Source organism: Petaurus breviceps, unplaced genomic scaffold, assembly GCF_028583685.1.
Source record: "Petaurus breviceps papuanus isolate PSGF00001 unplaced genomic scaffold, PetGlider_PUasm1.0 90760, whole genome shotgun sequence".
NCBI classification, from domain to species: domain Eukaryota; kingdom Metazoa; phylum Chordata; class Mammalia; order Diprotodontia; family Petauridae; genus Petaurus; species Petaurus breviceps.
The window spans coordinates 7,302,286-7,317,771 of record NW_027187338.1 but is presented as its reverse complement, the minus strand read 5'-3'; the positions used below and the strand labels follow the sequence as shown (position 1 = coordinate 7,317,771).

Below are 15,486 nucleotides of genomic sequence, written 5' to 3'. Positions count from 1 at the left end.
TACTACTTCCATTAATTACTGCATCCCTTCCCCATACCCCTTTACTATTACTTCCATTAATTACTGCATCCCTTCCCCATACCCCTTTACAGGTCTTCTGGACACATAGCTAATTCTACCAGTGAGGAGCTGACTTTTTTGTCCTTGAGACATCCTAGGGTTGACTAAAATGTAAATGACAAAAGGAAGAGGACAAATATGAGTTAAAAAGAATGAGATCATTCAGTAACATAATAAATGGATGGAAAACATGAATACCAGGTGGTCAGCATGCTGCTTCTGTAGGACATCCTGTCTGTAATCCTTTATGGAGACTGAGCTGAGTTTGTCCTCAGCCTCAGCCAACCAGTTGAGCACCTCCACCTCATCCTCCCCAAACAGTCTGGCGTTAGCTACGGCTTGTTCAAGCAGGGCTGCTTTTCGACAGCACCAGTCCTGAACCTCACTGTAACGGGCCCGTAAGGCCTCTAGCCTGTCGGCTAGGACACCCTGCTCAGCTGGACAGGTCAGGGAGGAGAGGGACCGCCCAACTCTGACTGCCTGCTGCACATCAGCTGCTCGGCTCTCTATTTCTTCCTCCAGAGCCTGAAAATCCGGAGTGGAGAAAATGAACAACAGAAACAAAATGGGGAAAAAAATTCAAGAAATTAAAGTGTACACAAAACAATGAAAAATCAATGATAAAATAAACAAAAATGATTATCCACCCTCTGAAGGGCACAAATAATATAAAATACTCATGAACAACAGAAGAGATTTTTGTGATCACAGCCTGTCAAACTCCACTACTTTTATCTAAGAACTATTTATTCTACCTCAGCTATATCTCTGGTACCCATCTGTCTGCCCATCCCCCCAGCTTTATTCTTATGGTCACCACTGTGGTGCAGAGTCTCATTACCATTCCTCTCGCTTATTCTACTAGCCTCCTGACAGGTCTTCCTGCCTATACTTGTTCCCAATTCCACGCCATCCTTCACAATGCTATCACATTAACTTTCTTTAAGTATAGATTGATCAGACTGTTCTATTTGAAACCCTGCAATGGCTCTCCATTACCAAATAGAAAAAATTTACACTCTAGACGTTAATATGGTGCCAACATACCTCTCTAGCCTTATCTTACTACTCTGCTCCATACATCTGATGCTTTGGCCAAATTGGACCCTTTCCCCTGAATATACCATGTACTTTCCTACCTTCATGCTTCTGGCATTTCCTATGCTTGAGTGTAACCCTTCTGCCCACCTCTAATTGTTGAAAACCTAACCATCTTTTGAAATCTCAGTTTAAATGCTACCTCCTCAATCCCCTAATAATAAGCTGTCTCCATTTGGACTTCATAGAGGTATAAACAACAGTTCTATTTCTAAGGTACTTTTCAGTTCAACTCTGTGTTCTATTTATGTGTGTATCATATATTCTGATGAGACTATAAGGCTCCTGAGGGCAGGGTCCACATTTTAAACAATCTTTTTATTACCCCTCAATCCCTAAGCATAGTGCTCTACCCATAGCAGATACTTAAATGTTTGATGAATTAATTTAAAAGATGTGAGATCTTACTCAACACAAGAATGATTTAAAATATTAAATAAACTATTAAAAAAAAATAAGGTCTTAAGGACAGGTGCTGAATGCTATTGGAGAGATGGTTTGTTTCTAAGATTTCTAATTCCCAGCTCAGTGTTTCATTATAAACACTCCCTACCTTGTGGCGCACAATCTGCTGCTGGATTTTGGCAGTCTGGGTACCAACTGGCTCTGAATTGGCAAGTTTCTTCTCAGTTACAGATAAGAAGTCAGAAATAGGCTCGGCTGTTTCATGGAACTGTTTTGCTAGAACCAGAATATCCTCCAGCTGTTTTTGCCTACACAAAACAGAAGAATGTGTTAGGTCAGAAGATCAAACTAACCTGTACAACATCACTAGCTCCTTCAGTCCCAAAATACCAAGTGCCATCCACTGTGTTGAGTGAGCACATGATATTGTGGGCAATTTATAAAACAGTTGTTGAAATTAACTCAAATACAGAGTAGACTGAGTCTTTAGCAGAAACTCTACCAAGAGTCTTTACACCTCTCTCATACATAGTAAAGAGAAAATAACATTATGCCTTATGTTTATTTACAGCTTTAATTTTTTTTCAAAAGATTTTCACATCCATTATCTTAGTGGTATTTCACAACATCCTTGCCAGAAGGGGCCAGGTCTGTGATTTCCACTTTGCAGATGAGGAGGGCTTAAACTCAAGAAGATAATGTGATTTTTCTGCCCAAGGGCATATACACATCTAGTGGCTGGAAGGCCCTTTTAAGTACAAGTCCAGAGCTCATTTTGTGGCACTGTGCACGCATATTCTCATGGTCTCACAACATGATACTATGGCAACCACTGGAATACTATCGTACTTCAAGAACCCATGATTTTGCCACCTTGGGCACTCTGCACTGATGCATACACAACTTCTTTATGGCATAGCAGATACTTGTGAGCTATTAATGGTCCAGACAATTCATCAACCTGAGAGTAATCTCAATGAATTTAGTGAAACTGATCCTCATATGACAGACATTGAAAATATAGTCTATCACTTACAGGACTTCTATCTCCTCTCCACATGCTGGCATATAAAACTCATTCCTAGTCCTGAAAACTATTTTAAAAACACCAAAACATATTTGCACTATACATGAAATACCTAGTCTGGGGCACTGAAAATATATAAATCTGGCAACTGTTGTAAACCAGTAAATTAATTAGTAAAAATTAGTAAATAGTATAATCTATCTCTGAATCTGTTTTTTAAAAATGAATTTTCTAATAATTCTTGAATTTAGAAACACAAATGTACTTCTAAAAATTCTCACTTCTTACCTCTTACCTTAACCCTGTACCTTCTTACCTCACTGCCTACCTCTTTAATATAGATAGGTGACTTTTTAACTCTCACTTGGTCGAGTAGTTATTAGTTCTCCCAAATCTTCCCAATCCTCTGACGAGTCTAAAAGTCAACTAACTCTAAGAAAATTTGGTGGGATTTTTGTTGTGGCTGTTCTTTGTGTTTTTTTCTTTTTAAATGGCAGACTGTCCCACAAAGGTGCCCAGGCACAAAGTTCTTAATTCTCTAACTTCCTGGCTATGATCAACAATCAGGACAGGGGTGGGGACGTGAAGATCAAAAATGTGTTTCTGTTTGCTCAGTATGGGTTTTTTCTTATCCCTTTCAAGGTGGGGTCAAGAAAGAGTTAATGTTTGCAAAGCAGAGGAAAGGCAGACAAATGCCAGAGGATTATAGTAAGACTATCATACTCCTTTCCCACTAGGAAGCAAGTGTTCTTGTCTAAGACTGGATTTGAAATCAGGTCCTCCTCACTCCAGAGCCAGCAGAGCTCTATCTACTTTGCCACCTAGATGCCATTTAGGAAATGGACTAATTAGAATACATGGAAACAGGAAAGTAAGGAGACTGGAAAAAAAGTAAAAGAACTGGAGATATTTATCCTAGAATAATAACAGCTAACATTTATACAGCTCTTTAAAGTTTACAAAGGGCTTTACAAATATTATTTCATTTTAACCTCCTAAGTAAGATGGTAATATTATTAGCCCCATTTTACAGCTGAGGAAACCGAAGCAGAAAAAGGTTAAGTGGCTTGCCCATGGTCACACAGCTAGTATATGTCTGAGGTCATATTTATTTTATTATTATTATTATTAAAGCAATTGGGGTTAAGTAACTTGCCCAAGGTTATACGGCCAGTTATTTTGTGTGGGTGTTAAGTATCTGAGGCTGGAACCGATCCCGGGTCCTCCTGACCCTGGGCCGGCATTCTTACTCACTGTACCACCTAGCTGCCCCTGAGGTCATATTTAAACTCAGGTCTTCCTGACTTAGGAGGAAGTTCTCTTCTCTAAGTCAGAGAAAAAGAGAATTAAGAGTAATATGACAGTTTTCTCCCTCTGCTGTACAGAAGAGTTAGACTTGTTCTGCTTAGTTCCATTAGGCAGAACTAGCACCAACTGGTGGAAGCTACATAGAAGTAAGTTTCCATTCACTATGGAAAAACTTGTTAACAATGTCTAAAAATGGAATGGGCTGTGTTGAGATTCCTATACAGCGATTCACTCTAAGACTGGTGCTTGTGCAGGTTATTGTAGATGTGATTTATGAATCATGCAAGGGGAAACCAAGGCCTCTGAAGGCCTTTCTCATACTTAGGCTCAATGACCATGTTTCCTGGCCCTGCAGTGTAGAAAGCAGCAAAATTAGAGACCTGTGGGGTGGAGGGTTGTCAGCTTGGGCAAGTAGGCAGGCAGTCCACCAGAAGTGACCAGACAGAGGAAATGGAAAATCTAAAAGGGACATGCCTTCCTATCTTCCCTTTCACTACACAATGGATCATCTGAACAGTGAGGCAGCTGTGGAGGAATAGAAAGAGAAACAGACTTGAAGCCTGGAGACCTGGGCTCAGTTTTGGTTCTGCCATTTATGAGGTGGACAGCCTCAGTTTCCTCATCTTCAAAGCGGGGGTAACCCCCTTCTCTGTAGGTTGTTGTGAGCAAACTCATTTGTGTACCTTCAAGTGCTACTAAGGGCGGGAACTCCTATCAGAGTGGGTGGGCAACTCTTCTGCAGGAAAGTCACTGAGAGTGCTGGGCCTGGATTCAGAAGGAGCTTTGCTTGAATCCTGTGTCCAGATAACCACAAGTCCACATGTGTCCATGTGCCTCAGTTTTCTCATCTGCCAGGTCCCTTCCAGCTCTAAGGTTAGAAGACCTTAGATAACAGACAGAGCTGCCTGGGACTTGCCCAGAGTCACACAAGCTGGCCAAGGTGGGACTTGTACCCAGCACTACCCGATTCTCTGTGTGGCCTGTCTCTACACAACAAACAATAGTAATGGTGAATGAGTCACCAAAAACAGGTTAAAATGAACCCATCTGTTTAAGAACATAAGAATGGAAAGAATTCACTGAACTAATTAGCAATGAACAAAAATGAAAATGAACAATGTTTTGCTGCTTTCAAATTTTAAGCTTTAGCTATCTGGAAAATTCATGTACTCAGGTCAGTTTACTCTTTGACAATGCCAGCAAAATGTGGTTACAGTATTTTTTTGTGACTAAAATAAAACAATACATCCTAAGTCAAATTTCTGAACCTCAATATCCTCTCAAACTTCTCAACATGCAACACTGAAATTTCCATGTTAAACAAAGTTCCTGCTGGCACCCCACTTTTCTTTAATATCATTAGTTTCTCTTTTTTCTGGAGTCACAGAATATTAGAGCTGGAAGAGACCTTAGAGTGCATCCCACTCTCATTTTATAGAAGAGGAGACCGAGGCCCAGAAAGATGAAAGGATCTTCCTAACGGACACAGACACCAGGTATAAGAATCTTAGCTGACTAATTCCTAGGGCAGTGCTCTTTCTACCACATTATTCTGATTTCTTAATATATTTTGGCATAACAGTATCATGACACATTCTTAATGTTATGATTAAGTAATACAAAATAGCAGTTTAGAGCTTATGACTAGGCATTAAGGTCTTATAGAAAAGGGACTAGAGTTTTTTCCTCCTTGCCTAGGCTGAGAAGGCAGAACTAGGATTCAAAGATAGAAATTACAGGGAGGTAATTCTAGTTACTTCTGGGATATGGGGAAGGTAGCAAGTTCCTAGAATCCTGGTCTTCTATTTCCCTTAGAACATCTACTTTATCTAGTATAGTGGGGCAAAGAGTGGGGCTAAAGTTAGAACCAATCAAATATACAATAAGATAAGTTATCGTCCTATAGTAACTCTCTAATTAGCTTTTAACTAAAAATTGTCTAAATTTGGAGTTGTACAAGTTTACAAGTTGTTACTCAGTTGTTTCAGTCATGTACAACTCTTCATGATCCCATCTGAGGTTTTCTTGGCAAAGATACTGGATTGATTTGATATTTCCTTCTCCAGCTCATTTTACAGATGAGGAAACCGGGGTAAACAGGTTCAAGTAACTTGCCCAGGGTCACACAGCTAGTAAGTGTCTGAAGCCAGATTTGAACTCAGGTCTCCCTGACTCCAGGCCCAGCAATCTATCCACTGGGCCACCTAGCTGCCCTGATGGTAAGTTACCAGCTTCTAATAAACAAAAATATCTCATTCCTATGTACAGAAAAAACTACTTCCATATAGTACCTGTTGTGTGGCCATCTGCTAATAAAGGAAACATCAAGGCAAAGAGTTTATATCGTAGCTCCTTAAAATTCCTGTCTCCTCCTCAAGGCAATAGACTGGCTGCTCCTACTTACAGAAATAATTCTAGGCCAAACCAGTAGGCGTACAAGAGGAGAAAAATTTTCAGGATGTTTTAGCTCATTTCAAAAGAATTATTCTTTTAAAAATAAAGGGAAAAAGGCTATTTCAAAAACTTGGTGGGTGGGAGGAGAGAAAATGGGGAACATTTTTCTTTTAAATATCCTCCCACCACTTGATACAGCAACTGTAACAGAATAATCCTACTAATGCAGTGTTTCTGATTTAGAAATTAAATAGATTATCTCTACGTAAAGCAGATCAGCTGGAGTCCACTACATGTCAGTTCCCATTCATTAGAACATTTAAAACTTATGTTACTTCTTAGTGATAATCATCACATTGATCCTAATAGCATCTTTGACACAAATTCAGGCCTATTTATTTCAATATCATATGGATTTTCAACATTGGCTATATGCTATGGGGATAACACAAGTACGCTAGAGGGTTGCTGATCTCAATGAAATACAAACTGACCCATATTCAGTCCAAGAAGTTGGTTAAGTAAGTGAACAGAAAAACAAAGTTATCTTGTTCTCCCCGGCTCCCATTCCTCTGTTCTCTACTTTACCTGGCTGCTGCCTTGCTTAACAGTTCAGTCCATCTCCTTCCCAGACTCTCCAGCTGGCTCATGATCTTCTCTCTATCAGCCAGCTCAGCAGACTGAGCAATCCTTTCCCCTTCTGCCTGAAGCATGTCCACAGTGGCTTTTCGGTCGTCCAGGAGTCGCTGGAGCAGCTGTTCACACATTTTTTTTTTCCCAAGGAAAAAAAAGTCACAAGGCTGTCAGGAAAGATATCTCTCAGCCGGAAAAAACACCAACCTCTAAGCTCAAGTCAGATCCCAACGGAGCAAGGAGATACTAGAATGATTTTTTTATCTTAAACTCAAAGATAATGGGACATGCCAAATCAGAATGTTAGAGCCAAAAAAGACAGAAATCATCTAGTGTAGTCCAATACAGGCATACCTTGTTTTATTAAGCTTCACAGATAATTGCATTTATAAAAAAAAACAATTTGAAGTTTTGTTGGCACCTCTGCATCAAAGCAAGTCTATAGGTGCCATTTTTCTAACAGCATGCATTCATATCATGACTGTCACATTTTTGGTAATTCTCATACTATTTTAAAAAACCTTTTCATTATTATTATATCTGTTACAGTGATCTGTGAGCAGTGATTTTTGATGTTACAATTTTATTTATTTAGCAATAAAGTATTTTTAAATTAAGGTATGTATATCTTTTTAGACATATTATTGAATACTTAACAGACTACAATATAGTGAAAACATAACTTTTATATGTACTGGAAAACCAAAAAATTTGTGTGACTTGCTATATTTGCTTTATTATAGTGGGCTAGAACTGAACCTGCAATATCTCTGAGGTATATTTGTATTATCCAAATTAATTTAGTCATGGAATACTTTAGGGGCTGATTCAATTAAATCCAACAAACATTTATTAAACACCTCATGTATGCAAAGCATTATGCTAGGTGCTGTGGTTAAAAAAACAACCCAACAACAAAGAAAGAGAAAGAAAAAAAAAAGAAATCCCTGTGTTCAATGTCTCTTTTTTCTATGGGACAATAAAACATTTGTTTAGGTAAATAAATACAGGGCAACTGAAGGTGGGAAAGAATAATAATAATTCGGGAACCAGAGAAGGCTTTCTATAGAAGGTAACATTTGAGTTGAAACTTTAAGGAAGTTAGGGATTCTAAAAAGCAAAGTTTAGGAAGCAGTTTAGGCGCAGGGAACAAGTCTATAAAGGTCAGGAAGTAAGAAATGGTATGCTGAGATTAGGGAACTATGATTAGGTTAGCTGGCAAGGTCGAGTGCATGAAAGTGAGAAATGTGAAATAAATGTGGAAGAGAAGACTACAGACGGATTGTGATAGATTTTAAATAGCAATTGAGGAGTTTATATTTTGTGCCACAAGCAGCAGAAAGCCACGGAAGTTTCTTCAGCAATCAAACTACTGAATCCATGCTTTAGGAAGATGATTTTGGCAGCTGTGTGAAAGAGGTCTGGAGAAGGGAAAGGATGAAGGCATGGAAACCATTTAGGAAACTACTAAAGTAGTCCAGAAGTGAGGTGATGAGGATCTGAACTAGGGTGGTGGCCAATGTGAGCAGAGAGAAGGGGTGTATTCTGCAAATGATAAAGCTATTACTTTTTTTGGGAAGGGCAGGTAGGGGAGGGTAGGAGAAGAGATGCTGTGCAGACAAAACTGAAAAGACTTGGCAAGGAACTGAAGATAGGGGGCAAAGAGGCAAGGATGACTCCTCTATTTGTGAACCTGGTGAGAGATGGGTTACAGGCATGGGAGAGGGAGAAAGATGAGGTCCTGTACATAGTGAGCTTGAGATAATAATGGGATATTCAGGTGGAAAGGCCCAACAGGTAAGATGGTAATGCAAAACTACAAGTTAGGAAGAGAGATTTGAGAGCAGTTTGCATAAAGATGATAACTGACCCCATGGAAACTTATGAGATCAATAAAAGATTAGCTTTCAAGAGAAGAACCTTGTTAGATGGGCATGATTGGGGAAAGCCATGGATAATGATTAAACAAGGAAACTGAAAAGGTTCAATCCAATAGGTAGAAAGAGAACCAGGAAAGAGCAGTGTCATGAAAGCCAAGGGAAGAGAAAAATAGGCAGAGGGTGGAGCTGGTCAATATTATGAAAAGCTGCAGAGGGGTCAAGAAGGATAAAGACTGGGAAAAGACCATCGGATTTAATAGTTAAAAGTTATATTCTTTGGAAACTGTATATTTCAAATATACTGAAGAAAACAACATAAATGTTAGACCCAAGGGGTTTGACAATATGGAATCTCCCTGGAGAAAACAGGAGGAGTTAGGGAAATTTTAGAGCAAAAAAAAGGTAGAGGAAGGCTATCCAACATATCTAAAAAAAAATGCAAAATGTAATAACTGTTTTTGTTACACCACATTTAAAATTTTAGAAGGAAAAATACCAACACTGAAACTTTCTCGTGTAACAATTCACATTACATATAATACAAGGATTTTGCAGAACAAGATTTGGAAAATGCTGATCTTGATCAATCGCCTCTTTTAAAGCTAGGTAATTTGAGATACAGTAGGGAAGGGACTTGCCCAGGTCACACAGAGAGCCCCTGGCAGACTCAGAAATTGAAACTTTTTCCCAGCTTCTGGGAGAGGGACCTTTCCATTATGCCTGGCAATTATCTCCAAGCAAGGGATAATTTCAGTCTCGAATAAATTTTTCACATCCCTTTCAATGACCTGTTCTACATGTATGATAAGTATTTAAAGATAGAAGAGTAGAGACTTTTATCATGTAAATATTTAGCATCTACTAAGATAAACTCAGATACATATAAAGTTAACTATGCCACAATTGAAACAGACAATTCTTAGACAATATACATATTACCAATAACTTTCCCAGTAAACTGTGGCTGGCCTACCTAACACACCCAGATACCTGCCTTTTTTTTTTTTTAAACATAATACCATAGATCAAACATTGAAATAGGGAGTATGACTAATAAGTAGATCTCTAGTACAATAAAGAATATGATGAAGTCATTTTAGCTACTAAATGCCAGCCACAGAGACTAAAATATACCCATGAAATCACAGCTCCTGTTTTCCTTTCCATACCACCACAAATGAATTATGAATCTATTCAAAGCTACTGGCTGTGTTTTTGAACTGCATACAACTGTGTGGCCTTCCACTCCCTAGCACTGTAATGGCTCACTGTCCCAACATTCTCACTTACCTTCTGTTCTTGGATCTGGGCCTTAACCACTTTATATTCAGCAGATGGAGGCTTCTGATTGGCTATGAGATCCTCTGTGTCTGCCAACCAGCTGAGCAACGGCTCTAAGGCATCCTGGAACTTCCCACAATGTAACAGGGCCTCCTGTAGTTGTGCAATTCTCTGTGCTACCTGGATTGTGTGTACATAAGTCAAGTCAGCAGAAAGGCAGATCTTGATTTCAATTGTGACACATTCCTGGCTCTCCTCCCCCACAAGCTATCCTTGTTAACAGCCTGTCTTTCAACAGTTTGATTTGATTTGGGGCTGCATCTTAAAAGGAGAATCTGGATTCAGGTTACTGATTTTTCAATCCTACTGCTTCCAGAAGATGCTTTTTGTTCACAGGTCACAAGACTGTCAGTTTCCCTTCTGTATTCAATCACTCACCTTTTTATTCAGTGTGTTCCATCGAGCATTGATCTCTTCCATGTCATGTTCCAAGCCTTGCACATCACAGTTTTTTCCTGCACTCTGGATCAAGCCCTGGCCGAGTCCATTCACTTGCTGCAGTTTCATCTGAAGGGGATCTACTTGCTCTTTCTGAAACATCTAGACAACAGCAAATCAAAAAGACAATCAAATTAGGTGAAAAGGGCTAAGATTTACTATAATACACAGCTAAAATGATTTCCTTTCAGAATGTAATAATGATTCAGGATAAGTCAGAAAGAAAACCAGAAGGAAGAAGACAGGTTATTTACATGGGAAATTCAACATCTAGTGGAGAATACTCTAAGTCCCATGCTTTTCAAGAACCTAGACTCAAAACTTGGCTCTATATTATTATTAGCTCTGTGACTATGGATAAACCAATTCCCTTATAAAATTAAGTTTGATTTATACCAGAACTGAAGAGCTCTGAGTATTATTTTAGCTGACCAAATTGATTACTATGGACATAACTCTCTCATCAGTGACTTCATTGAACCTGTTTCCCCATCTGTAAAATGGGATAATACTACAAGCTGTGAGGAAAGTGCTTTTTTTTTTTTTTTAAAGCAATCAGGGTTAAGTAACTTGCTCAAGGTTACACGGCCAGTTATTTCTGGGTGTGGTGCCGAGTATCTGAGCCTGGGATTCGATCTCCAGGTCATCCCGACACTGGAGCCGGTGCTCTTACTCGCTGTGCTACCTGGCCGCCCCGGAAAGTGCCTTTGTAAACCATTAAATACTAAAAAAATGTGAAATATTATGATTTTGAGCTATTACATTTCAACACATATATGCAGAAAATCATGGAATCCATGAATCAGAAGGGACCCCAGAAGCCATCGAACACAATTTATACAGGTATAGGAATGTCCTCTACAATGTCTCCAATAAGTAGTCCACCAGTCTTTGCTTTTAAGGCAGCCTATTATATGTATGTGTGTGTATATACAAACATATATGTAAGTACACACACATACAAATATATATATATATTAAGCTTAGATTTACCTTTCTGCAAGCAGGGAGCAGATGTCTAGACCCCCTAGACGCAATAATTCATTCACTGAAGTTACCAACACCAAGCTTTGCTTCAGTCTTTAGTGCAAGAAGGTCCAGACTGTTTAATTTTGAAAGCCAAAGGTATAGGGAATAGAAAAGTATCATCTTTACAACTTCACAAAATTAAGTGTGATTTATACCAAAAACTGAAAAAGAAGGATGGAGTCAAATGGCTGGAATTTAAGAGAAAGATAACACTGAGAGTTGTTTTAGCTAACAAAAGCTCACCACTATGTCTATAACTCTTTGATCAATGACACGAAGCTAACATCCAAGGTAGAATATTCATATAGGCTCCTTTCCATGGCTATAACTTGCACCTCCACCTAATCTCAGTCTATAATATTAGAAATTCATGGTCTTGGGATGGTTGTTAGCAGCTAAGTATGAAAAAGGCTATAAAAATCCCAAGTTATTAAAACAAAGCTGGAGGGGCGGCCAGGTGGCTCAGCGAGTAAGAGCACCGGCTCCAGTGTCAGGATGACCTGAGGGTCAAATCCAGGCTCAGATACTTAGCACCACACCCAGAAATAACTGGCCATATAACCTTGAGCAAGTTACTTAACCCTGATTGCTTTAAAAAAAAAAAACAAAAACCCGAAGCTGGGCAGGTAAATGGGAGTCATTTGCCCAAGTCCCTCAGGGATGGCAAGTGACAAGGGTGGGACAATCTGTCATGAAATTAAACCTAAACCAATTAAGCTTATATTTACAATTAAACTATTAAAAAAAACAAACAAGCTTTCCCTCCTCCCACTGCCTCAGTTGAGAACCTTGCCTCATATTTTACAGAAAATACTGAAGCCATTTGCCATGAGCTCCTTACTTTCTCCTCCTCAGCTGAAATCACTCAGATGCCTTCTGAGATCTCCTCCTCTATCCCAATCTCACACAAAAAGGTAGACCTACCAAGTTTAACCCTTCTCCCTGTACAGACAATGCCATTCCATTCCATCTCTCTTCCAAAGACTGTTTCTTTCATTATCCCCTTTCTCTCTTATCTTCAGTCTCTCCCTACCTACTGGTTCCCTTTCTACTGCCCATGTCTCCTCCATCCTCAAAAAACCCTCTCACTTGATCCTTACATTACTGAAATCATCCTGTATTTCTCCTGTTTTTTGTTTTTTTTTGGTGTGGTTAAAGTCCTTGAGAAGACCATCCACAATAATCTTCTCTCTTCTCACTATCTACCCCTAAAATCCAGCTTCCAGTTTCATCATTCCACCAAAACTACTCTCTCCAAAGTTACTAATAACCTCTTAGCTGCCAAATTCAATGGCCTTGTCACAATCTGTTCCTGACTTCTTTGTAGCTTTTGAAACTATTGATCATTCTTTTCTCTTTAATACTCTCTCTCTTTGGATTTCTGAGATTTTTCCCTCTCCTGATTTCCTCCTCCCTCTCTGATCACTTCTTCTCAGTCTGCTTTGCTGGATCCTCATCCAGGTCATACTCTCGAACTGAAGGTGTCCCACAGAATTCTGCCCTGGGTATCTTCTCTTCTCCTCCTATACTACTTCACTCGCTGATCTCCTCAGCTCCCATGATTTTAATTACCATCTTTATGTTGATGATTCTCAAATCTACCTTTTCTGCCCCAATCTATTATTTCCAACTGCCTTTAAGACATCTCAAACTGGATGACATGTAAGCATCTTAAACTCAACATATCCCAAACTGAATTCATTATCTTTCCCCCTAAACTCTCTCCCTTCTCCATTTCTGTATTGCTGTTGAGGGCACCACCATCCTCTCAGTCTCCGAGGTTTGAAACTTAGGTGTCATCTTTGATTCCTTTCTCTCTCTTACTCCCCCATATGTTTTGAAGGTCCACCAATTTCACCACTGGGACATTTCTTTAATATGCCCCCTTCTCTCCTCTGATACTGTCAATACCAGGCTGCAGGCTCTCATCACCTCATGCCTGGAGCATTACAATACCCTGTAGGTAGATCTGCCCACCACAAGCTTCTCCCTCACTTCAACCCGGCTGTCAAAGTATCCAACACCGTACCATTCTTCCACTCAATAAGCTTCATGGCTCCCTGTTACTTCCAGGATCAAATATAAAATCTGTCTGGCATTCAAAGCCTTCCACAGCCTACTCACTCCCTCCCCCCAAATTCCAGTCTTCTTATACTTTCCTGCCACTGTGGACTCTATGATTAATTGACACTGGCCTCCTGGTTGTTCCTCACACATGACATTCCATCTCCCAACTCCAGGCATTTTCTCTAGGTGTCCCTATGCATGGAAAATGCTCTCCCTCCTCATCTCCACATCCTAGCTCCCTTTATTTAATTTTCTTTTTTTTTTTTGGAGGGGCAATTGGGGTTAAGTGACTTGCCTACAGTCACACTGCTAGTTTTTGTGTTAAGTGTCTGAGGCCAGATTTGAACTCAGGTCCGCAGGACTCCTGGGCTGGTGCTCTATTCACTGTACTACCTAGCTGCCCCCTCCTAGCTCCCTTTAAGTCTCAACTAAAATCTCACCATCTACAGAATGCCTCTCCTACCCTTTCTTAATTAACAGTACCTTCCCTCTGTTAATGCTTTCTTATTTATCATGTACATAGCTTGTTTGTACATATCTATTTGCTTCTTGTCTCTCATGAGACTATGGGCTCCTTGAGGGCAGGGGCTGTCTTTAGCTGTTCTTTGTATCCCCGGTGCTTGGCACAGTGCCTGGCATATAGTGTGCACTTCATAAAAGCTTACTAAGTTCTCCTTCGTCAATGGTACATCTTGAAATCATGTTCTGCACCCTACTGCTAAAATTCTCCATTCTTCAGCACCAAGGATTTATATTTTTCTCCACGTAAATCATTATTTATTTTATTCTGAACTTAAGAAAACAAGCATTTCCAAAACATAGAACAGGAAAAAAAAATAACTGCACATGAAACTGAAAATCTACTATGTATAACTTGCTATTCCTTTTAAATATATAATAAAATTATCATGTAACTTTTTTCTTCCCTCCTTCCCCCACCCTACAGACAACTACTATTAGACACAAATATGTATGTATATACGTGTATATGTAAAATCATTCCATACACACTTCATTTTATATTAAATAACCTAGAATTTCTAAAAGGCTTAGAAGAGAAAAAGGATGTCCTTGCTGTGCAAGAACAATGGAGAGATAGCTAATTTCCCCAAAGGAGAGAAAGACTATCTACACTAAGAATTCCTGTAACGATCCAAGGACAACCAGATCATCCTTCTCTCCACTGTAAGATTCTTGGCCTCTAGTGCCTGGTAAGGCAGTCAAATGAGACTACAGGACAGGAGAAGCAACAGCCCCAGAAGGCAAACGAAGACAAAAACCTGAAATTGTGATTTAGGCTCATGGTAACTTAGCCAAGAGTACACTAATGATGACAGTGGTACTGGTACAACAGATGACTCATATAGGTGAGTCAGCTAGAACTATACCAGACTTAGATTTGCACAATCTCTCAGCAATCCAATTCCTACTTGAACTGCAACCCCCACTCTAATATCCCTATAGAGTCATCTATCCTCTGCATGAAAACACTTGTCACTCCTCCCTCAAGTTACAGGGTATTGAATACTTTCTAGGGTAGTCCATTCTACTGGATAGCTCTGGCTTATAGGAAGTTTTTTCTGATGGAGATCTAAAATCTGCCTCTCTTTAACATGCTGTTCCTAATTTTGCCTTCTGGAGCTATATTAAATCCATTCTAAGTTTCTTTTATTTGGAAACACTTTGGATAGCTAAAGGTAATGATAATGTCTCCCCTAAGTCATGACTGATCTCTTAAGACACATGGTTACCATGGTCTGCTGTGATACAATTTGAGTCAAAAGACTTGGGTTCAAATCCAGCCTC

At 39.5% G+C, this 15,486-nt stretch overlaps 1 protein-coding gene across 11 annotated transcripts in view; it reads right to left on the bottom strand.

Annotated features, from left to right (window-relative positions):
• MACF1 (microtubule actin crosslinking factor 1) overlaps positions 1-15,486 on the bottom strand; it is a 410,697-nt gene that overhangs the window by 56,644 nt on the left and 338,567 nt on the right. For all 11 annotated transcript variants that reach the window (XM_069068000.1, XM_069068006.1, XM_069068005.1 and 8 more), the window contains 5 exons: positions 10,525-10,686; positions 10,096-10,266; positions 6,881-7,047; positions 1,712-1,871; positions 259-585 (listed from right to left, as the gene is read on the bottom strand). In XM_069068000.1, the coding sequence (XP_068924101.1) occupies positions 259-585; positions 1,712-1,871; positions 6,881-7,047; positions 10,096-10,266; positions 10,525-10,686 (987 nt within the window). The remainder of the gene's footprint in view (positions 1-258; positions 586-1,711; positions 1,872-6,880; positions 7,048-10,095; positions 10,267-10,524; positions 10,687-15,486) is intronic.